General features: G+C 40.6%; 1 protein-coding gene across 1 annotated transcript in view; it reads left to right on the forward strand.

Annotated features, from left to right (window-relative positions):
• The window catches only part of AIG1 (androgen induced 1), a 362106-nt gene that overhangs the window by 80660 nt on the left and 257055 nt on the right, over window positions 1-24391 (forward strand). The window contains exon 2 of the mRNA XM_089668636.1: window positions 14263-14418. Within this exon, the coding sequence (XP_089524762.1) occupies window positions 14263-14418 (156 nt within the window). The remainder of the gene's footprint in view (window positions 1-14262; window positions 14419-24391) is intronic.

The raw sequence follows: 24391 nt of genomic DNA on the forward strand, positions 1-24391 counted from the left end.
AGTGCACTAGGGCTAATTAAATTGGAATTAAACTTGCAGCAATGCAATAGTTGAATCTCTCACTGACCGCTAGGCTGCTGGGTTTTGGCCTCTTGATTGGCCAGTGGGGGATGACATGATCTCCCCCATGTATATGACAGTCTGACACACCAGCACAGCCATGTACAGTTCAATGTACATGTAATAGAAGATTGCTAGCAGGTACTGTAGGTAAGTGTGTCTTATTGCAGAAGAGGCATATCATGTCTCTTCTGCTATAGACAGCTGTTTTATGTTTTTTTTTTTTAAATTATAGGTTTGGTTCCACTTTAATAAAAATGAAGAAACACTATTAGATGAGCATGTGGCATGTGGGGCATATAAACAACCTATAGTATATCAAAACCCAAAAATATGGATAGGGTACCCAAGTAGGAAATGGTTAAATTCCTTTTATCAACTGTATCCTTTGGTGGAAATTTGCCTTTACGTTCTGTCCTATAGACACAGCAGGATGTTAGGGAAATGCTTTCCTAGATAGTTGTCACCAGTACAAGTGTCCCCGTTGGAAGATGTCCCACTATTTCTGTTCTGGATACTACTCAAAATTTTTAGTTTTCTCTCACTTTAGGTCCCACTGACAGTGGTCACCTAGAAAAGGTAATTCTCTCTGTCCGGCTCCTAAGGGGGGGTGGGGGGGGGGCAAAGATATCAATAAAAACTTAACAGAGGTTCTAACTCTTTTAAAAAGGTTTGGCTTTAACGAGTGGGAGGTGAATCAGCTATGCTGTTGTAGCACTACCCCCTTAGAACTCGTTGAGTTATTTTGGGGCTCCCTGTCATTCTGGAGCCCTTTCTGAAAGCCCAACCCCTGCTGAAACACAAGATTCCTTTGACCACAGTAAATTAGCACCAGAAAGTAGACTTACACACAGATTAGAGTAAACTGATATGAGGTTTATATTAAACTTCAAAGTAAATTTACATTACAAACCGGTATTGATACTTGGAATGGCAATAATTACTCTTAGCAACTGTAAGCAAAGAAGCAACACATATAGCAGAAGCTCAATCAATGTTAGCAGGCCTGCTTCTCAGAAATTAACCTAATTCCTCTGACCTGAGGTGACCCCAATGAGCAACTTAGACTAGCAACAATGGGACTAGCTCACTTTTGGGCCCTCATAATCTGACGGCAAGTATTACATCTGAAGTAAAAAAGTTCTTTGATCAGGGTAGTCAATGTCCCTTTAAATGCAGTGAGTATTCTTTTGCACACTCACTGGGGTCCAGTTGGTGCAGAGGTAGACATTAATGTAGGTGATAGTTCCTGACAGGATTGATACAAAGGGGAGGTAGAGGAAAGGACAAGGACACTTGACTTGGGTGTTGTCTCCTTTACTGTGCTGGAAAAAGAGCAGCTTTTAGGAAAATAAAGTGTTAAACTGGCAAATGGGTTTGTTGGCAAAAGGGCAACTCCATTCTGGGATGCGGTGACCAATGCCAATGGTAGAAGTTCCTTTAGGAGGATAGGCCAATGATTCAGGGTGCACTGATGTGATCTGGCCTGCATCAGGCGCGCACTGCGGTCAGCTATGATGATTTGACTGTACTGCAAATGTGTTCAACAGTAGCAGCTATGGGAACTAGGCTGCATCACCTGTTAACTGAATGCAATGTTCACAACTGCATGCAGATAAAGTAGCAGGTGTGAGGAGAATGTGAATATTCTTTTGCTTAACTGGTGTATCTAACTCTCTCACCTCGGTGGCCTCCAGCAGATCCTGGTGGTTTCTCTCTCTCGGCAGATGGGGGCCTCCACAGATTCTCTGGTCTCACATGCAGCGTTCTGTCTGGTCACTGCGTTCTGGGTCACCTGCTGGCAGACTGTCTCGCTGAACAAGGTGGCAAGGACAGTGGTCAGCTCCATGCTTCTCTTCTCTCTGACTCTGTGCTCTAGTCCGGTTCTCCACCAGTTGGCACAATTCTCTCTCTCTCTCTGCTTCTTCTTTCTAGCTCTCTCCCCTCTCACTTCCAGTCCCATCTTCCAGGCTTCTGTATATATCTGCCCCTGCCAACATGCCAACACTTCCAGGAAAAGTAGACCTCTGATACACTGCTCCCCAGCAAAGTCCTGCGGTTCAGTATACAAAGTCCATGGGGCTGCTCTGAAGAATGTGAGTGCTTCTGAACTTGCAGGACATCTTGTGTTGGTTTTAACATCCTGTAGCTGACATTACAGCAGGGTGTTACACTGTATAGCAGAGAAGTGTTGTGTGGACATCCTCTGCCGTATCCTGTAAACTCTTATCCTATGTACATGTATAGAGTAACTATAGAGTAATCCCAGAAGTCAGCAGCAGCCAACATGTGAAAATCAGAAGAGATACTTCTCAGTGAAAATGCCAAGTCGATTTCAGTGAACATAGCCTTACGCTGACCAGCAATAGGAAAAAAAATTCCATTCACAAGAATCAGAGGCAAACTACTTACACCCATTCAGGAGGTAATCAGTATCAGCATTAGAAGAGAGAAGCAGGCAAACCACTCCTTAGATTGCCTCTGGGAATAGAAGAGAGATTCAGTAACCTTTACAGAGCAGTTTAAACATGATCTATTTCTTGAAGCTAATTTCTTCTTATATGTAATGGTTGAAAGAACACATTGTCAATCCTATCCTCATCTTCCATTACAAAAAAAAAATCACATTTTAAAGCAGATGAGCATAGAACAAAAAATGTAAACCAACACCAGCTCGAACACCAGCATCAACTACTCACTGCAGCTTGCAGACAGACTTTATACATTTTGATGCAGCAATTCCAATCTCACATCCCATTTCAGGACACTTTGTATTTAGAGGTCCTAATATTTCCTGGATTTTAACTAAGCTCATCTTAAAGTGGAGGATATGGCTAACTCTAACTGTTCATAGAAAGATTCTCTCCCCCTTCCTTCTACATATTCTGCTTTCCCCTGTATAAATATAAATAATCTGTGTACTTACCTATTTTTAAAGTGGTAGTAAACTTGTTTTGTTTACTTATACCTATAGGTAAGCCTGTAATAAAGCTTACCTGTAGGTACTGTAAATATCTCCTAAACATGCACAGTTTAGGAGATATTTACTTGCAAAGGAGCTTTAATCTGGTCCAAATCAGTCACATGATCCAGCAGCTCCATCTCACTTGAAGCAGGAGGAGGATTTTTTTTGTATATGTTTGCAGCACTGGATGTGTCATGACACTCACTGAAGATTCACTGTGTTTTTTCTGAATTTTTGGGACAGTTTTATTTATATTTATAGATATTTTTTGGGACTGAGTTACTTTTTGTTTGTTTTTTTGGATTGAGTCACTCATCAATTATTTTTGATTGATCATTTGGGACTGATTCACTTTTTTATTGATTCATTCACTTGTGTCACTAGCACTTTATAGCCATTTTTCTGCAGCTGTCACTTGGCATTTTTTGCACCATTTATATGTATTTATATGTTATGTTCACAGTTGGATGAGGGACATATTTACATTGAGCTTATGTCATTCATTTTTTCACTTATCATTCATTAAGTAGCGCAGCACCCTGTCACTCTTGTAATTGTTTTTTCACTATTTTAGAATATAGTTATGTGTTTGCGGAAACGTTTATTTTGGGGGTCACTTGGGGTAGGGAGGTAGCGCAGGAGGATCATCTCTATACTATTCTTGGATTTAAAGGGACAACGCACATATTTCATTTGTCCATCTCATGTCTTATGTCATTTCGTTGGTGTTGCTCACACATTGCAGTCACAAGTTATATTGTGTTACAATGTATAGTGAGTGCAATGAGTGAGCACCATATTTTTTTCTTTTTCATCCCCTTTTTAATTTTTTTCAACATTGTATCCTATTTCTAGCCACATATCCAGTGGTCTAAAGTGTTTTGAACGCTGCTTTTTAATGTGTATAATGCAAGCAACAGAAGGTAATCACTGGAGCAGGATCAAACAATATTTACTGCTACCATGACAACAAGACTTGGCACTATAGGATATGTTTCCAGTTTGAAAAAGTATAGAATGTTTATTGAAACTTGAACAACAATAAATAGAAATAATAATCAAGGTATCTGGTAACTTTGAGATACAGTTTAATAGATGTTGCTGTTACCATAATCCTGAGTACCAAGCTGAGAATCCTCTACCTATAAGAATCATGTAATTGGTTTTTATTGGATGTGTCATTTTTCATGAGCTTATTGTGAAGCCCAACTTTTAGGTGTAAGCAGGTCCTTCTTAACGAGCAGGTAATGAGCTTTAAAACAAGCCCTCTGTGACTCCTGTATCTACAGGTACGGTGAACTAATTCAATCTTTAATTTCACAACAGAAGTACTCTCTGCTCCTCACATGACCTCATCCTTCCCCCATCCTCTGGAACTCTCTACCCCAATTTATCAGACTATTGCCTACTCTGCTCACGTTTAGGCGATCGCTGAAAACCTATTTCTTCAGGGAAGCCTATCCTGCCCTCAGCTAATAATGGGATCTTCTACTCCTCCTACCAGTCCATCCTCTACAGTTACTACCTGTTATACCACTAGCCCCTCCCTCTTAGATTGTAAGCTCCAAGGAGCAGGGTCCTCCTAACCAGGGGAGGACTGACCATTTGGAAACTTGGGCACTGCCCGAGGGCCCGGGGTCAGTAGGGGGCCCCATGAGGTGCCCCTGGTACCTTTTTCATAGGCTTTTTTGAGTTTGGGCAAGGACACAGGGGCCCCATGATCCCCTATTGCCCGGGGGCCCCATGAGTTGTCAGTCCGCCCCTGCTCCTAACCCTCTTGTATTGAACTGTATTGTTTCTGTATTGTCTCCGTTTATATTGTAAAGCGCTGAGCAAACTGTTGGCGCTATATAAATCCTGTACAATAATAATAATAAGCTGCCCTGTTTTAGCATTTTAGTTCACCCTGTTTCTCTTACAGAATGCTTGCTCTGTGTTTACATTAGGCTTTAAAAGACTGGAAGGCTAACAAATCACTCCTGGACAGTGGAGCAGGGAAGCTGAGCTGCCTCAGGGCTGGTTTAAATGTTTGCTGTTTAGGTGCACTAAGATAACAGATATCCACCTGTGCTACGGGAAAAATCAGAACAAGGAGTAGCTGACACAATTCGCAGGCAACACTAACTGAACAATGTAAAAAGAAGTGCAGTGCTAATCATTGCATTCAAAAGCAAAAAGCAAAACAGCACCAAAGAGTAGAGTACAACAATAGTCCTTTATATTATAAAACCACTCTTGGGACCATAAACAAAGTCCATCCAAACTTGTCCTTATGGAGTGTCCAGTGGATAATCAAAAGGTGGCCATTTATAAAAGTGCTTCAGAGTGTGATAGAACCCAGAAAAGAGATCCTCCACCATCACAGCCTCTTATCGCATATCCATGACCATCAAAGCCAAGTAGACAGAAACACATTCAGATATCATGATATGATGGCCAAGGTCCCACTCTACTGATACATATATGTAACAAAACTTTTCCAGGACCAAGGACTGCGCCACTAAGATAGAAAATATGTAAACCAGAGAGGAAACAAAAACATCTCATAGTGTAGTAAATAGTGGTTCTCACATTTATTTAAAGGTAATGCACATATGTCAGGTAAAAATCAGCATATTGTATATAGAGGAAAACTTTCAAACCAACAAAATGGCCACGGCCCATTACGTGATTGTGGCCATCTTGTTGGTTAGAAACTTTTAGTCATGGCTATGTGGTAAGAAGCTGTGTGTGCAGATGGAGTGGAGGATCTCTTTACTTTCCTTTTAGAATCAACATTTTCTATGGGACACTATACTACAAAATACTCCCATAAATGCGGGCCATTGATTGCATACAAGATTTCTTAATTTGCACACACAAAAAGTATACTCCCCAATGAAAGTCTTCAGAGCAAAGCTAAATTTTAGACAACAAAAACTTAATTAACAGGAATTCAACTACAGGTGAGTCTAATTATTTATCAAACAGCTGTCCAGCAGACAGCTGATTATAAAATGGCGTTACTGAACAAACCCTGTCCCATTTCATGCTGTCAGCAATGGCACCACATGGAAAAGAAATGTCACAAGGCCTGAGAAAGAAAATTATTTTTTTACACAAGACAGGTGAAGGCTACAAGAAGATCAGCAAAGCGTTACTTTTCAGTCAGAAAACTATAGCAACAGTAATACAAAAATGTAACAAAGATGGAACTCCAACCCTCTCACCAGAGATGTCCAGGCCGTTGACGGAAGTTAACACCTCAGTAGGAGCGTCTTCTGATGAGAAGGGTTGAAGAAAATTGGCATGCAAGTTTACTGCAGTTAGCTAAAGAAGTACAAAGCCGAATATTCTTGGGATCAGGAGTATATCATAGGGTGAAAAGTAGGTATAATCCGGTGGTGTGCAATAAATCGGTGGGATTGCAAACTCACCAGAAGCGCAATCTTAATGCGCACTAGTCATAAACATCAGCCTGAGGATCTCCCCTCTCTGGAGTATGGTCTGGTCTGAGATTCTCTCCCACTGATGATATGGGCGTTTATTGATGTCAATCAGAGGTGCCCTTCCTGCGTAGCGAGGCTCCTCCTTGACGCATTTCGTATAATCATACTTTTTCAAAAGGGGTGTTCACCCCTTTTGAAAACGTATTATTATACAAAACGCGTCAAGGAGGAGCCTCGCTACCCAGTGACGTCACGCCTCCGGATCACAGAGATCCGGCGGCCATCTTTACATGCTGACTGGTTAGTAACATTGGCAGCACATTCTACATATTGCCTTGTTACCTACAGAGCCATATTGCTACCTCCATTATTTAAGCTACTTGCCAGATTTCACCTGGATGATTTTTTATGTGTGTACACCATTATTTTACCCTTGAATAATTTTCCAATAAATTACAAGCTTACTACACTATGGGATTCTATATATTTTTTGCTCCACCATGAGCACTTAAACCCTCAGGACCCAGGTGTTTGTATCCAGCCCAGAGGAAGGATTGTTTTCCTGTGACCAGACCATATTACACAGCCCATAGGTCCAAGGGGACCTCTGACTGACATCAATAAATGCCCATATCATCAGAGGGAGAGAATCTCAGACCAGACCATACTCCAGAGAGGGGAGATCCTCAGGCTGATGTTTATGACCAATGCGCATTAAGATTGAGCTTCTGTGAGTTTGCAATCCCACCGATTTATCGCACACCACCGTATTATCGCACACCACCGTATTATAACTACTTTTCATGATATACTCCTGATCCCCAGAATATTCACATGTTCTTTGCTAGGAGTTCACCTTGAATAGCACCATCACACCATAGAGCAATTAATGGGACTTATATTTGTTCTTTGGTTTATTCTATTGCACTTTAAGTAATCTTAGTTGTTAATAAGGATCATTATTTTATAATAATTTTGAGATACGATATTGTTTATTTTTTATGCGCTGCACCTTTTCTTGATTTATTTGGTTTTATTGAGAGGATTTGTAGTTCCTTTTTTCTCGGTGCAATCAGTTGCTGTTTTGTAAGCGCTCGCTGATTTTCTCTGTTTATAATGTACAACATGATTAAAAAAAGTTAGAGAAATATAAATAAACTTAAAAAAAAAGGGAAGAAGGGAAAGAAAAATTAATTAGGGATGATTTTTAACTTTTCAGGTTGGTCTAACTGAAAAAAAGAGAAAGATCCAGCATGTTGACTTCAAAGTTTTAATTAAGTAATTTTGCAATGATGATATGAAAATGTGCAATGATAACCATAAAAACCAAAGTTTTAAGCCACGGCAGACCCCTTTCTAACAGTAAAGAACTCCCTATGCAGCTTAAGATTAACCACTTGCCTTCAGGGCACTTAGACCCCCTTCCTGCCCAGGCCAATTTTCAGCTTTCAGCGCTGTCGCACTTTGAATGGCAATTGCACGGCCATGCAACACTGTACCCATATTACATTTTTAAAAATTTTTTGAGACAGATAGAGCTTTCTTTTGGTGGTATTTAATCATCTCTGGGTTTTTTATTTTTTGCTAATCAAACCAAAAACAACTGAAAACTTTGAAAAAAAAAGTTTTTTTTTTAGTTTCTGTAATAAAATTTTGTACATAAGTGATTTTTCTCCTTCACTGATGTGCGCTAATGAGGCTGCAGTGATGGGCACTAATAGGCTGCACTGATGGGCACTGATAGGCGGCACTGATGGGCACTGATGAGGAGGCACTGGTGGGTGCCACTGATGGGCATTGACAGGCATTACTGATGGGCACTGAAAGGTAGCACTCATATATGGCACTGATAGGCGGCACTGACTGGCACTATTAGGTGGCACTGACTGGCACTGGTAGGCAGCACTGACGGGCACCGATAGGTGGCACTGATTGGCAGCACTGATAGACGGCACTGACTGGCATTAATAGGTGGCACTGACTGGCACTGATAGGTGGAACTGAAAGGCAGTTCAGATGGGCACTAATATGTGGCATTGATGTGCACTGGTAGGCACTGATATTTGACATTGATGTGGCACTGATGGGCACTGGCAGGTATCATTGATGGGCACTGGCAGGTGGCATTGATGGGCACTGGACGTCTGCTCTGCTGGGGCTACACTGATCATCAGTGCCCTGATGATCAGTGTACATGTCCCCTCTGAGTAATGCCAATTACCGGTTCTCCTCTCCTCACGAGCTGTCAGCATGACAGCTCGTAGGAGAGAAATGCCGATAACCGGCATTTCCTTATTTACATGCGATCAGCTGTGATTGGACACAGCTAATCACATGACAGAGCTGACCTCTTCGACTCTTTCCACTGATCGGTGATCCGCTGTATCCCAGGGACACAGTGCAACACCGATCGCCATGCTACGTGCCCCCGGGGGCGCGCACGTGCGGTTAGAGTGGGAGGATGTCATATGACATCCTTCCAGAGCGAGAGAACCGCCTTGCACCTGTCGTTTCCTTATATGGCGGGTGGTAGGTTGTTAAACTGCTTCTCATCCAACTTCAGTGAGTGGCCTTGTATCTTTTTAAGTAACCTGAGACTGAATAGTTTTCTCCCTATGCTAGAATCATCATTTAGATATTTGTTTGTAGCGCTACCCCCTTGAGAGCTGCTGGTTTTGGGTACCCCGATTTTCCTGTACGGCCAGGCAACACACATTTTTCAACTTTCCTGCAGTCAGAAACCCATCCATGGGCTTGTTTTTGTTGTTTTATTTAGGGGTAAATAACTTGGATAAGGGCTAGGGGTATATGGAATGCCCAACTTGACTTGAAATTAATACTTTGAGGACAAACTTTCTAAATTCTATACATAGATGTAGGATCCTGGATTTTCTACTCCCTCCGGAGTGGCATCGGTATCTTGACGGATCAGTAACAAAGTCTGTGTGAGGAGCACTTAGTCCCCTCTAAATGAACCTCTTCAGACCCCAGCTAGAAACTACCCATTCACCTGGCTGTCTTTGAAGAGTATCCCGGAGCAAGAGATTCTAGAACAAACTGCCCCAGGGAGAACTGACTGGGTATATCACCTAGCAGCCCTCTCTCCTGTTGGACCTGGTGCAGAGGTACTCACACTGACCTTGTGTTCTGTAGCTTTGGATAAACTGCTTTCAGGCTTTTTGCTGGATTGGTTTCCTTTCAGCATAACAGGCTGTTCTTCCATAGTGGACTGCAGGGCAGTGGATCTTCCTCTGTTAGCTTTCTTCTCCCATCTTTTCAATCTCCAGTCTGGAGGCAGAACCCTGCCTTCTCTGGAGTCCCCTCCCAGGCTACTCAGCAGCAAACCTCAGCACTGCACCTTCCACCCATCTCTCCTTGCTGGCCAGCCTTTCTCATATTTATGGGCTTATCTGCCACACTGCCTGGCCTTCTGCCTGAGATCGGTCAAGCTCTCATGAATATGCAGATCAGCACTTTCTGGCCTCCACCCACTAGCTTCTAGAAACTTCTCCAAGCTTCTAGAACCAGGAGGAGATACCAGAGGCCTGACCTGTGGAGCCCTCTACCCTGACCTAAACAAAACTTGCTGATTCACACCCAGGCTTATAGCAAGCCTCTAAGCCTCTGCACTTAAAAAACTATGTACACAAGAGGGCGTTACATGTATATTGCAATATTATCTCCTCTTAAAGTAGTTGTAAAGACTGAAGATTTTTTACCTGCATACATTCTATGCATGAAGGTAAAAAAACCTTTAGTATGCAGCTCCCCCTTGAGCCCCCAAATGCTTGCCCGAGCCTGATCTCGATCCAGCATTTTGCAGGAGAGCGGCACCTGTCCCGGCTATCTGCCTCCTCATTGGCTCAGAAACAGCAGTGGGAGCCATTGGCTCCCATTGCTGTCAATCACAGCCAATGAGGAGGAATCAGGGATGGAGCTGAGCCCCATTCTGTGTGTATTTTGGAGCCCAGAGTGTAGGCTGGGGACTCGAGAAGAGGATTGGAGCTGCTCTGTGCAAAATCATTACACAGAGCAGGTAAGTACAGCATGTTTTTTTATTTAATTTAATTTAGGCCTTTTGTATCACTTTATGAGTCTCTTCTCCAGGGAGAAAAAGTTTAATGATTGTACTTGTTCATAACTATTGCCCTCAAGTTGTCTCATTAGCTTTGTTGTTCTTCTCTGGACTCTCTTCAGTTCCAGCATATTCTGCCTGAGGACTGGTGACCAGAACTGGACAGCATACTCAAGATTTGGCAAAACCAGAGTTTTATAAAATGGTAGAAGTATAGTTTTATCTCTTCAGTAAATACCCTTTCAATGTATACAGTAATGCATGTATTTACATAGCAGCTCCCAAATGTGATTTTGACAGTAGGGAATTTATTAGCAATTCAAGATGGAGATCATCAGCAGGGCAGAAGGGCATGGCAAGATATGCTACAAATGCCTTGTGCACATCAGTTAAAGCATATCTATTGTCAGAATCTAAATAATAATTTATTTGTTTACATATTTTGATTATTTCTAGCCTACTGCTATTAACCACTTGCCTTCCTGAGGATTTATCCCCCTTCCTGACCAGGCCATTTTTTGCATTATGGCGATGCATTACTTTAACTGACAATTGCGTGGTCGTGCAACGCTGCACCCAAATGAAATTTACGTCCTTTTTTGCCCACTAATTGAGCTTTCTTTTGGTGGTATTTGATCACCTGTGCGTTTTTTTATTTTTTGCGCTGTGAAAAAAAAAGCAATATTTTTGACTTTTTGTTATTAAACATGTCCAGTAAAAACATTTTAAATATCAAATTTCATCATAAATTAAGGCCAAAATGTATCCTGCTACATGTCTTTGCTAAAAAAACATCCCAATACGTGTAAATTAATTGGTTTACATGAAAGTTATAGCGTCTACAAATGGCGATATATATACTGGAATTTTTTATTTTATTTTTACTAGTATTGGTGACGATCAGTGACTTCTAGCGGGACTGCGGCGGGCATTCTGACACTGGAGGGAACTGACTTGGTGTCACTGACATCCCCAGTGACACCAACACAGTGATCAGTGCTAGAAAAAAAACACTGACACTCTACTATTGGCACTGGGCAGGAAGGGGTTAACATGAGGGGAGATCGAAAGATTAACTGCTTGCTGGGAGTGTTTTACTATCTGGGCTGTGTTTATGTTTCACTGTAAACACACTGCTTTGTATGGCTGTGCTGACAGGGAGAACCGCTTTGTTTCCAAACAGTTCTCCTCCCATCGGAGATCCTCGGCAATCACCGGGCGCCGGTGAGTAATCCCTACCTGGTAATGCAAAATCACGTATATATACACACGATTTTGCGCACCTGTGCCGCCCTGTAGCAGTATTTCTGCTATAGGGCGGATGGGATGCAGTTAATCGGAATGATCATGAAGTCTATAAACTTACTTTGTGAAGTTCCCCACACATTTACTTTCTTGAGGTCTGGGACATATATTCACTATGCCCTATGAGTAGGCACTGTTGTGTGACACATTTCACAGAGCCTGCCTTCTGATCTACAGAGGTGCTGAAAGAAGGAGTTTCAGGAGGAACAGTCAGCAAGCAACAAAGGAGAAACTGCAAAGCATGCAGGGAATCCAAGAAGTTGTGGAAAGAGAAGACCAGCAGACAGGCAGCACTATTAACATGAAAGGAGATATTTTCGAGTAAACTTAGATTGGATTGTAAAAAATAACTATTGTTTGTATTGTTCTTACAAAGCTGATTTTATACAATGAAAGAGTATGCTGGGACCATAGATTTACATTATTTTTTTTCTTGGCCATGTGTAGCAATCCCATGCTCCACAGTTGGTTAAGGTTACTTCATTAAAGTTTCTATATAAAATATATTTTTAATTGTACACAGGTTATGTTGGATTCAACATTTTTTCATGTCATATATTCCAAAACCACATGGTCACTGCTAAAGACCATGTTAAAAAACAGTGATGCAGGCTTACACAGTAGGGTGTTTATAACAGGAGGTTGCAAATAAGGATTCATCACCTTGGAGAAGGTTCTCACATACCCCAATGGTGAGTTATAAGGATAGAAAGCAACCCTCGGACCTCCTGTTAAGGTTCCATTCACTTTTGTATGACTAAAAAGTCATACAACTTTGGAACACAATTTTGACGCAACTTTGACGTAACTTTGGGTGGGTGCAACTTGGATACGACTTTGGATTTCATTAATTATAATAAACAACTGTTGCATGTACAACATTCAGGTGCAACTTTCATATGAGCTTTGAGAGTTTAAATTGCAGTCTATGGCACTCAAGTTGCACGAAAGTCGTTCCAAAGTAGTGCATGAACTACTTTGAAGTCACTGAAACTTTAAGTCATACATATTTGAATGGTTCTCATTGAAAAACATGGGGCAAGACTTGTCATGCAACCTTAGTGTCCAAAGTTCATATGACAAGTTGCACAAGTGTGAATGGAGCCTAAGGTAATGATGAGAATTCCTGATTAGGTGTTTATCATTGAGAAATCAAAGGGCAAGCTGCGGCCCAAATGCTGACCTGGGTCAAGGAACTTGCCTGCAGTGGGACAATGCCATCTGCAGGAGGTAATTAAGTATAGCTGCATAGTCCCTGATATTTAGATATTTACTGATTGGACAGAGGGCAAGTGGGGGTGGCGGGGGGTCAATTTTGAGTGGTGCTTGTGTGTGTTATAAAATGCCGAGTCAGACCATTTTGACTTCTTTGGAACCCAGTAACAATATGGAATGGATTTACATCTGTTAATTTTCCTTTAGATTTCTATGTAATTAGTGTTTTACTTTTAAAAAAGACCTTTGCTTCTTTGAGCATTATGTATATTATTATAGCTGTTAATATTCAGATTTCCACTATTAATATTATCAAAGTTATAACAAAATAATACATTATATATGAGGAATTACATATGAGAATGCAGGATTTTTGTTGTGCTTTCAGAAAACACACCAAAACCGCCCCAATGTAATGGAAGCCTATGGCACAGTGCAGATAACCTGCATGAAAACCATAGGTACAAATAACTGCACCCTTGCTGCAGGGAAACCTCAGCCGTTCAGAGTGAAAGGGGTATTAGCTTTCTTAGTGGCAACCTTATGGGGGTGCGGGCCGCACCGGGTGACACCACCACAGGGGATGCAGGAGCAGGATGCCAGCAGTACTTCTGGGCTCTGTGAAGGTCCTGGCCAGTTATTGGGGCGATCCCGGATTCCTGGCACAGTGACAGCTGCTCCCAAAAATGAGTATCCCGTGAAGATATATATCCCCTGAAGCAACTGCACATGGCCGGTTTCAGGCCGAAGAAGCAGATCGCCGATCTCCAACTTTAGCCCAGAGTTGCCACAGTTAACCGCTTACAGGCTGCAAACCACTGAAGCTGATCCAGCGGATCACTATGGGTTGCAAGATCAGTTAACCCCGTATAGGTTCAACCTATACAGGGTTAACTGATCTTGCAACCCATAGTGATCCACTGGATCAGCTTCAGCGGTTTGCAGCCTGTAAGGGGTTAACTGTGGCAGCTCTGTGCTAAAGTCGGAGATCGGCTTCTTCCGCCTGAAACCGGCACATGCGCAGTTGCTTCAGAAGATACATATCTTCACTCATTTTACCGCTACACCGGCACCGCTCCTTCCTCTCTGGAGTGGTGACACCATGGGTGACACCTAGGGACGCCTCTGAGCTTTCTGGGTTATCAGCTGTAGAATATTATTCCTGGTACTTAATTTTTGTACTGTTAACATAAATGTTGACTTTTGTTTTATAGGTGATCCAAGCTGTCTTCTTTGGGATTTGTGTTCTCTCTGACCTGTCCTGTCTGCTAACCAAGGGCAGTGACAGCCTGGAACAGGAGCGACAACTGAAAAAACTTAGGTTTCTCCGAGATTGGATGTTGGCTGTACTAGCTTTCCCTGTTGGTGTTGTAAGTTGTTTTTACTTGTGCATTTTTATGTATTTAAATAATGTAATGCACTTTCTAACACATTGTATGCATATCAGCAGACAAGCTTCTTACAATTATATGTTTTTATGTATGTTTTAACATTATGGATAGGTTAAAGGAAAAAATATGGTCTGGTTTATTTTACTGTACCTCCCTCAAGCAGCAAATGAGCACCTTTTTTTTTCTTCCTGACCATTTTGTTCAGCAAGAAAATACTTTGCATTTCTGGGTATGGAGGAACTTGTGATTTGCTCCTCTTCTTCTCATGGTATAATGTCAGTGCTTGGAGACTTACCCAGTATCAGGAGGGAGTGGGGAGAGTCCTCGACCCTATGAAAGCTCTGACTCAAACCTTACACAGGGTTTCCTGCCCTACATCCCAGAGGCCGAATGGACTGGTTGGCGAACAAAGCAAAGGTGAGTATTTCTCACTAGGGTGGGTGGCATTAAAGCAAACCTGCATGGGCAAAGTGCACGATTTCTTTAAAGGATAAGTTCACCTTTGGGTACATGTTACATATTTCACTCATTTTTAGGGAGTAACATGTAACATGTACCCACCACTGTAGCCTCTGCCCAATCCCCCTGCCCCGTGACAGCAGTATGGGGAGAAGTTCCCCGTTCTAGCTGTCATTTTTTAAAAATAGTGCGGCTGTGCGGGCCACTGCCCACATGGCCTCATCATTCATTCACAGTGTTTCTGTGAATGAATGGACTACAAGTCCCGACAGCCTTTGTGGCTGTCGCTTGTAGTTCATAATGAACTGTGGTAGTTCATTGAGTCTTCTTGTCAGACCGTATTTGCTTGTATAGGATTCTGACAGTTTGCAGGAGCCCTTCATGGCACCATGTTCTGTTGATCACTGGTGCAATGTTTTCAAGGGTCCAAAAAAAAGAGTAAATGCACATTTTTTTACCTGCAAAAAATGGGCTATTTTTTTTTTTTGTGAACGTATCCATTAAAGAGGAAAACAGCAAGCTATATGTACCTTGCAACCATACTTATGACAATACACATAGCTCACTTCACAGTTCACAGTTTTCTGGAAATCATTGTTCTTGTTTTTTTCTTTTTTATTATTTGATTTAAGCTTCCCTGTTTGAGTTAAGCAAGTCATCGCAATACTACATACTGTATGGGAAGTCATTGACAACACATATCCTGTTTTTATTTTGAAGCTTACAACCTTTACTGTATCTAAAGACAATAATGAATTTGCTAATGAAGCTTGAACTGGAGCTTTCCTCCAAATTTCTAGTTTCATCTGCCGTGGTTGATTCTGAAGCCCATGTAGGTTGGATCTTTAATGTCTCTGATTTCAATACTGCCTTTTCCCTGCCATATGTTTTAGAAAAGAGGGCTTAAAGCAAGTACCAGTCAACCATGGACACTGCTTTAATTTCTCCCTCTGCAATCATTTTCAAGGAACCAGGCACAAACACATAGTAAAGATGTAAAAATAGATATCTTTACAGAGTTTCAAAGAGAACATGCTGATTCTAAAAGGTACTTGAGTAATGTATTACACAAAGAAATTTGTGTAATGTTTAAAATTCATTTAAAAAAATTGGAAGCTTATAAAAAACACTGATATGATTTTGTTGAATAGGTGACTTTTTAGCAGTTTGAGATGGACAAATTTGTCTATTATGATTTTTATCACATTTGTATTATAAAACATCAGTAAAGGCTTCCCTTAAAAACGTCTTATTGTTAGTAGTATTAATTATTTGATGCCTAGATTAGGGGAATATATTGATATGTTTTACAGCTGTGTGTTAGGTGTTTCAGATGTTTAAAAACTTTTCTAGCCAGGTCATTAACATATCTATTTTTGTGGGTTTTTTTAATAGCAGATATTATGTCATTATATACCATCATTTCTTACCACGACCAATTAGATTGTTTTCAAGATAAAGCTGATTTATGTCATGTTAAAGTTGACATTATGATTATTTATCATACAATAGAATTAATACATTTTTGCTTCTGGTTTTATGATGTTTATTATTTGCAAATAACTGGCATTGCCATGAGTGCCACATATGTTCGTAGTGTGTCAAATGTATTTATGGCCAAATGGCAAGACAAGTTATTCTTCTCAAAGCCTCTCCATGTCTTAGATACTGCAAATGGCACATAGATGCTGGAAAGGTAATGAAAAGTCTTTTCACATCAGCTTGGTTTATATTAAGATGAAGAATATTTTTAACTCTCATACCATAGTATTAACTTACTAAAGGAGTAGGATACACTAGATAATAAAAAGATCTACTTGTTTTCTTTCCAGAGTGTGTTTTTTTTTCTAGTAGGTACAGTACATTTAGAATAATTCATTTTTTAATTTAGCATTTTTGTATTTTTTTTTTTTTCTTTTCTTTTGTGCATTTGATCATTTTTTGTGTTCTGTTGCATTCCGTTTTTTTTTTTCTTTCTGTGGAAAAAGGTAAAACAATAAGGCTAATGTGATACAGGATAGTTCAAAGAGCTTTTGTAACTATCAGGAGCTATTCAAAGCTCATTGCACCCTTTAAAACCACTCTAATTTTGCCTTCCCTGATTCCATTACATTTCACAAAAAATTCAAAATTCTGACAAAATCTGATTCTCACCAAAATTTTGGAAAAAATATAAAACCCCTATTTTGCACATCCCTAATAGAGGATGTTCACCTTAAATGGTGAACTTTATTCCATCCTAGTAAAGATGGTGGAGTTCTGTCAAATGCATGCTTGGTAGACATATGTGTTTCATTTTGTTAAGATTATTTTTTTGGACAAAAATGTAATTTTGGAGATTTGGTTGTATACGAATCTCCGAATGGACATAGTAATGTCTGCTGACGAATCTGGAAAAAAGTTACAATGAAATTAACAAATGCATTTGTTTCATTCAAGTGACATCACATGATGCAATAGGAGTTCAGGCCCATGGGGAATTTAATTACATTTTTGAACCTGTTTGATCATTTTGATTCGGATAACAAATGGATCATAATTTCTTCCCATATGTTAATTCAGATCCACATGAAGCCAGTCGATATTGTCCAATCATCTCATACCATTTCACTTGGTGGGTTGGACTAGTGTGAAAATATTGAATCCTTCCGATTCGATAACATATCGAATCTATAACCATCTTCTGGAAAAACTGCTAAATTTTTTTCATCCACCTGGAACTAACGAATATATGAAACAAATGGCAAAGAAATGCAATGAATTCCGAAAACGAATCTGTGCAAAATAGCAAATATGATGAAAATTCTTCAGAGAACAAATGAATCTGAACTGAAACAAAAATTTTCATCATGAATATGTCTAAAGCCTGGATGACAGGATTGAACATTGCCTCACATTGTTCATTAAAATAACCAAACACCCTCTTACTTAGGTTTTAAAATCTGCTTCTTTTGTAAAAAAAACTTTTAGGAGTCAATTTATTTTCTAGATCTTATTATATAAGATGAAATGCTTTACTATTAACTTATTTATTAGTTTATGTTAAAGAAACAGATAGGAATAGTTATTTCAGGTTAGATTTTCTTTTAACAAACTAAAGATATTACTAGTAGATTTCTACAGTATTTGTATGAGACAGAGGCATAACCAAAACCTTCAGGGCTCTAGGAGCCCTTTCAATCCATTCTGGGGCCCTTCCTTCCAGGCCCAGGGCCCTTCCCATTGATCCTGGGGGTCCTTTACTCCCATTGCAGGACCCTTTATTACAGTCTCACAACGAGCCCTCTTCCTGCCGTTTTGGGGCCCCCCACAGTTGCGGAATGGCAGGGCCCAGTACCTTAGCAATCCTGGTAGTTCCATCACTGGATTAATCTTTTCCAATCACCAGGGATGTTCTAGTAATAAAAGTTTCCTTGCTAGAACATCCCTGGCAGATGAGATCCCAGTTAGAAGTGCATGATTAACCCTTTCATATCTGTTTTGGAAGTGTATGATTAACCATTTCCTTGCTAGCAGATCCCTAGTTGAAATGCATAATTTTTCCAACGGGGATCTGCTAACAATGAAATGGTTAATAATACACTTCCAACACAGATTTGAAAGGGTTAATCATGCACTTCCAACTGGGATCTTATCTGCCAACAATGAAAGGATTAATTGCATCTTATAGCAATGAAAGGGTTATCATGCACTTCCCGATCACTATCTCTCCACTCAGTAGCTGCCACACAGCACACATGCCAGTCTTTCCAGTCCATTCTGTAGCCTTCTCCCACAACAGCACACCTGGGACAAGAAGCAATCTCCTTTGAAGCCGGCCATACCCCCTACCTGAGCCTCGCAGCAGCCTCCGTCTTGGGGTCAGGGATCATCAATACACTAGGGAGCTTTCCTGATCACTGCTGGGGAAGGAGGTACCGGTCTGTCCCTGGCATGTTCTGCAGTGGGCCCTCCCCAGAATGGTGGAATGCTAGAGCCTGGTCGCAACTGTGACCTTTACAATCCTGGTAGTTCTGCTACTGGTATGAGAATCTTAATAAGAAGTTAGGTCAAAAGCTTATATAGGTAGGTCCTTGTTACTTAAAAATAATTCCCCAAAATAAGTTTGATTTTTCTTTTATTACAGGGTTTATAGTCCACTTAACGTTACTAAGAGGATTATTATATAAGTGTTGGACTGAAAGATGATTATATTTTAGGCCCCCATCTTCCTGAAACTTGTGTTTTTTAAAAGTGATAAGAATGTAATGTTTTATATTTTTTTTTACTTGCTGCTCCTCATAATATTTTCTTCCATCATCTTTTTTAAAAATATTTTTCACAGATGTGGTCATTCTCTACGATTTCTACATTCTCTACTCAAGGAGATACTCTGTTTTTACTTCTTTATTGACACAAAGACAAGAACACTAGACTTTTTTTAATATTAGACAGGGTAAGAGATTAAAAAGTGTGTCAGAGTGCTGTGGAAAAGTTCGTAACAAAAGTGTAGGTGGAGTGGTGCTTCATCAAGGTCCCTTCTGACCTATGTGGTGCGGTAACATATATTCAAATGTGCAATATATTGTATATTGCTGCAAGACAAAGCATCCCACATACTATGTTGTGGTGCCATTTATTTTGTGTTGGGGCACAGGTTTGAGTTGAGGCTTGTGGTGGTGCATTGGCAGTTTATTCAAATAAATGGGCTCTTTAACACCACACACGTTATGTGAGACATGTGACACATGTGACATTTTTGAGTGTTTAATTATTTTTTTCGTATACTGCACCATGATGTTTTTCTTGTGCTGTTTATTTTGAAATAAGCAGAAGTTTTTACAGTGAGGTCAGATTTTTGGCAGGTTGGAGCGTCGTTAGGATTAAAATTGAACTTAAGGCAGAAATAATAGATTCAAGTGAAGGCAGCTTTTGTATACTAGAAAAAAAAGTCTTTCCACTTTCAAGTGAACAAAGACTTGTAAATAGATAAAAGAGAGAGACAAGAGGCTCAGATTCACCTGTCAGTTCTTTTCGGCAGATCTGATTGGATGGTCCATGTATGCCTATGGACTGGCAGGTGCAAACAGACTTGTCTCTGTTTACACCTGCCTACCTTCAATCAATTCCAGTCCCTAAAAAAAAACAAAAAAAACAAAAGGGATCTGTCCCCCATTCCCCCTTCATTTAGGAAGTTCAGAGGACAGTCAGGTGTAATTAGATATCTGGTCCATTTACATGCAGCCCCCATAGAGAAAAACGGGCTTTGTCCATGTCCACTCTCCATAAACTGACCAGACACAGACCTGTCATCTGCCCGCTCTACTCTGCTTAGCATGAGATCTATGGACAGATACCCTGCTGAGCAAACTGGATTCCAATCCCTGTGCAAGGGGCCTTATGGTGTACAACATTTCAATGCAAACGCAATTAGTGCAGTAAAAGGAATAAAAGTGTAAGCAATGTGAAAAACTCATATCTGATGAGGTTGCAGAGGACCATAGGAGTGGTCTACTCAGCCTAAAAAACACATGCAGAGAAAATATCTGTTTGCAGGGGCCGAGGTGGCCATGCTCAGTTGCTCTGGGGTGGGTCCAAGACTAGTCTGGCTGCATGGAACTGAGAAATCAAAACATGCATGCCTAGCAAGCACACTTTGATTTCAAAGCTAGGCACACTGCATGACAGCTGCCATTAAACTTGTGGCATACCTATTATCTGAAAAAATGGATGCGAACCATGAAATTCATTTTATGGTGTTTAATAACTGCCTTTTAAACCCTGAGTTTTTATTCTGCAACCTTGGTGCCTTTACCATCAGATGATTTTTTTCCATTTTTTTTTCACATTGTCAGTTCACCGCAGCTGGGACATAGCAAGCTCTTCTGCAATTAAAATCCTGCCTGCTTACATTTTTTGCTGTGTGGCAAAGCTATGTGAACATTAGTAGTTGATAGGCAAAAATGCATGTCCTTTGGCAGGCAAATCAGCTAATTAAGTAGTATTTCATTCGTGCATTTAGCTGTTTGACTGGAGTTTAGTTTTAAAGTGCTGAGCTGTGTGGCCAGGCTTCCGCATTGATAGCCTTCTACTTTAAAAGGCCTTGTTTGACAAGCTGTATAATTTACATTGTGTGCAGTTCCTAAAGTAATGCTGATAGTGGCTGCTTATTTCCATTGGGATATCTGTAGAATTTTGACTTTTAACTATAAAACTGTACTTAATGGTTTGTATTGGAGAGAGAGGTTTAACTTTGCTCCTATACAGGGCATTATATGGCATAATATTTAAAAATATGCACTTCAGTTGTAGGCTAAGTGAGTACAAAGTGAGTACAGAGATAGGCAACTAAATCAATATAGGTCAAGCTGGATCTCAAGAAATAACTAACTAAATGTATTTACATATGAGAAAAGACAATTAAAGGTGATATTACTGTCAAATTAAAAAATGTGAGCTTTTCATTTCAAGTTCACATGTCTCATACTCATTCACATGAGGGAGGGCCAGGATCTGGGGGGCCCCCTTGTTAAAAGGCACCTGCTTTTACATGTACATGAACATTAATGGCATCCCACTCTTAGTCCGTACGGTTAAATATTGAGTTGGCCCACCCTTTGCAGTTATAACAGCTTCAACTCTACTGGGAAGGCTATCCACAAGGTTTAGGAGTGTGTCTATGGGAATGTTTATCCATTCTTCCAGAAGCCCATTTGTGAGGTCAGGCACTGATGCCGGACAAGAAGAACTGGCTCGCAGTCTCCACTCTAATTCATCCCAATGATGTTCTATCGGGTTGAGGTCAAGACTCTATGCTGGCCAGTCACGTTCCTCCACCCCAAACTCGCTCATCCATGTTTTTATGGACCTTGCTTCTTGCTTTGTGCACTGGTACACAGTCATGTTGGAACAGGAAGGGGCCATCCCCAATCTGTTCTCATAAAGTTGGGAGCATGAAATTGTCCAACATAAGTTGGTACGCTGATGCCTATGGAGTTCCCTTCACTGGAATTAAGGGTCCAAGCCCAACCCCTGAAAAACAACCATAATCCCCTCTCCACCAAACTTTACACTTGGCACAATGCAGTCAGGCAAGTCCCGTTCTCCTGGCAACCGCCAAACCCAGACACGTCCATTGGATTGCCAGACAGAGAAGCGTGATTCATCACTTCAGAGAACATGTCTCCATTGCTCCAGTGGTGGTGTGCTTTACACCACTGCATCTGACACTTTGCATTGCACTTGGTGATGTAAGGCTTGGATGCAGCTGCTCAGCCATGGAACCCATTCCATGAAGTTCTCTACACACTGCTGTTGTACTACTCTGAAGGCCACATGAAGTTTAGAAGCCTTTAGCTATTGACTCTGCAGACAGTTGTCAACTTTTGCGCACTGTGTGCTTCAGCATGCACTGACTCCGTTCTGTAATTTTACGTGGTCTACTACTTTGTTGCTGTTGTTCCCAGTTGCTTCCAGTTTGTTTTAATACCACTAACAGTTGACCGTGGAATATTTAGTAGCAAGAACATTTCAAAGATGGACTTATTGCACAGGTGGCAACCTATCATGAATTCACTGAGCCCCTTAGAGCAACCCATGCTTTCACAAATCTTTGTAGGAGCAGTCTGCATGCCTAGGTGCTTGATTTTATACACCTGTGGCCAAGGAGGTGATTGGAACACCTGAATCCAATGATTTGGAGGAGTGACCCAATACTTTTGCAATATGGTGTGTATATATATATATATATATATATATATATAAATATATAAAACATTATAAACATATATGGTTATTATTTATGTAAAATTTTAACCTTGCTGTTGCTGTTAGGAAGAAAGAAGCCTTTTTCATCACGGCGACTTCTCACCCAGATTTTCCACCTCTGAGCTGAAGAAGCTGAGGATGGAGATATTTTACAGAGATGGCCAGTGAGATCTTCAGATCTTGCTTTCATAAACCAGCCATCTCTGTAAAATTGAATGACAGAAGGCTGTGTCCTGTTATAAGAAGTGAAGAAATGTTCTCCGCTCCTCATCTCAGACTGGCAAACATGAGAGATCAGCAGAGATCATCAGGTTCTTGGAATTTTCTTTTATATAAACGTACACCAAATCTCTTTGGGGTTGATTCACTAAAACTGGTGCACTCAGAATCTGGTGCAGCTGTGCAGGGTAGCCAATCAGCTTTTAACTTTAGCATGTTCAGTTAAGCTTTGACAAAAGAACCTGGAAGCTGATAAATTTCTGTGCAGAGCTGCACCAGATTTTGCACTCTCCAGTTTTAGTAAATAACCCTCTTTGTGTTATGTTGGGATTAAACAATGAGAGGTATGCCTGCTGGGTGGACCATTTGCAAAACCTGCCATATTTGGAGATCTAGTTTGTAGAAAAATATGAAAAAGAGAGAAGAGGGAGAGAAGGGACGGTGCGAGTGAACACATCACTGGATCCTAGGACAGGTAAGTGTGTGTTTATTAAAAGTCAACAGCTACAGTTTTTGTAGCTGCTAACTTTTAATAAACTCAAAAAATGACTGGAACTTCGCTTTAAGCATTTCAGATCGCGTCTCAATGTGGAAACTTCAAATTTTTGTACCATTAGAGGATGTTCCTCAAACAGGTTAGATAGAGTGCAAGTTGAAGTAAATGGGTGCTGTTGCCTTCCTGCCTCTTCCTTATAACAAGAGTCAGATCCCTGCATAGAAGAATGTAGGTTGCTGTCTTTTCTACCTGATCCCCCAGATCTGGCCCAGGACAAGCTATACATCTCTGTGAAATTACAGGCCACAAATACTGCTTCATTGTGCACATTTTAGCTGTGGCTGGGGTGGTGGTGGGGAAGTTAGTTCCCAGGCTCCCTTCCACCATCTGTTACTCCTTTTTAGCAGCATTAGACTACAGAGGTTAGAGGAATCCCCAGAGCTGTATGGGTTCCCCAGATTATCTAGCCCAGCTACAGAACCCTCTTACTGCTGGAGGAGAAGTAGTGGGACTACTCAATGGCCTACTTTTCTGGTCCAGCCATGCTACCTGTCACTTTTTATTGTCTGTGGATCTTCTACATGCTGAGGCTGTGGCATTGAGTGGTGGCTGACTGTCCTGTGCTACATTGGATTGGGTATCAGAGCTCTGGCTTTAAGTGTCTCTACACCGTCACAGTGTGGCCCAGGATCCCGTATTAATATAATATAATAGTTCAATCTTAGGATGTGATAACTGACTTTATTAAAAAATATTGCAAAGGGCAAAGGCCTACAATTATGCATTGAAAGAAATAACAAGTAAGCTTTCATGTAATTATTTAACTAAAAGTTCAGCAGTGAACTGTTATCAAGCTGATGAAAGGTGATACCACTGTGATGGCTAAGGGTTTCAATGCATAGCCTATTGTAAAGCAGAACTGAGTTTTTGTTTTGCTATTGCAAACACTTTGAAATGACAAATTAAAACTATACATACATGCAGATTTGCATACATGTTCTAACTGTTTCTTTATCCATATTTTATATTATG

This window comes from Staurois parvus, unplaced genomic scaffold (assembly GCF_062004578.1).
Source record: "Staurois parvus isolate SC_StPar_1 unplaced genomic scaffold, SC_StPar_1.0 ptg000059l, whole genome shotgun sequence".
NCBI classification, from domain to species: Eukaryota; Metazoa; Chordata; class Amphibia; order Anura; family Ranidae; genus Staurois; species Staurois parvus.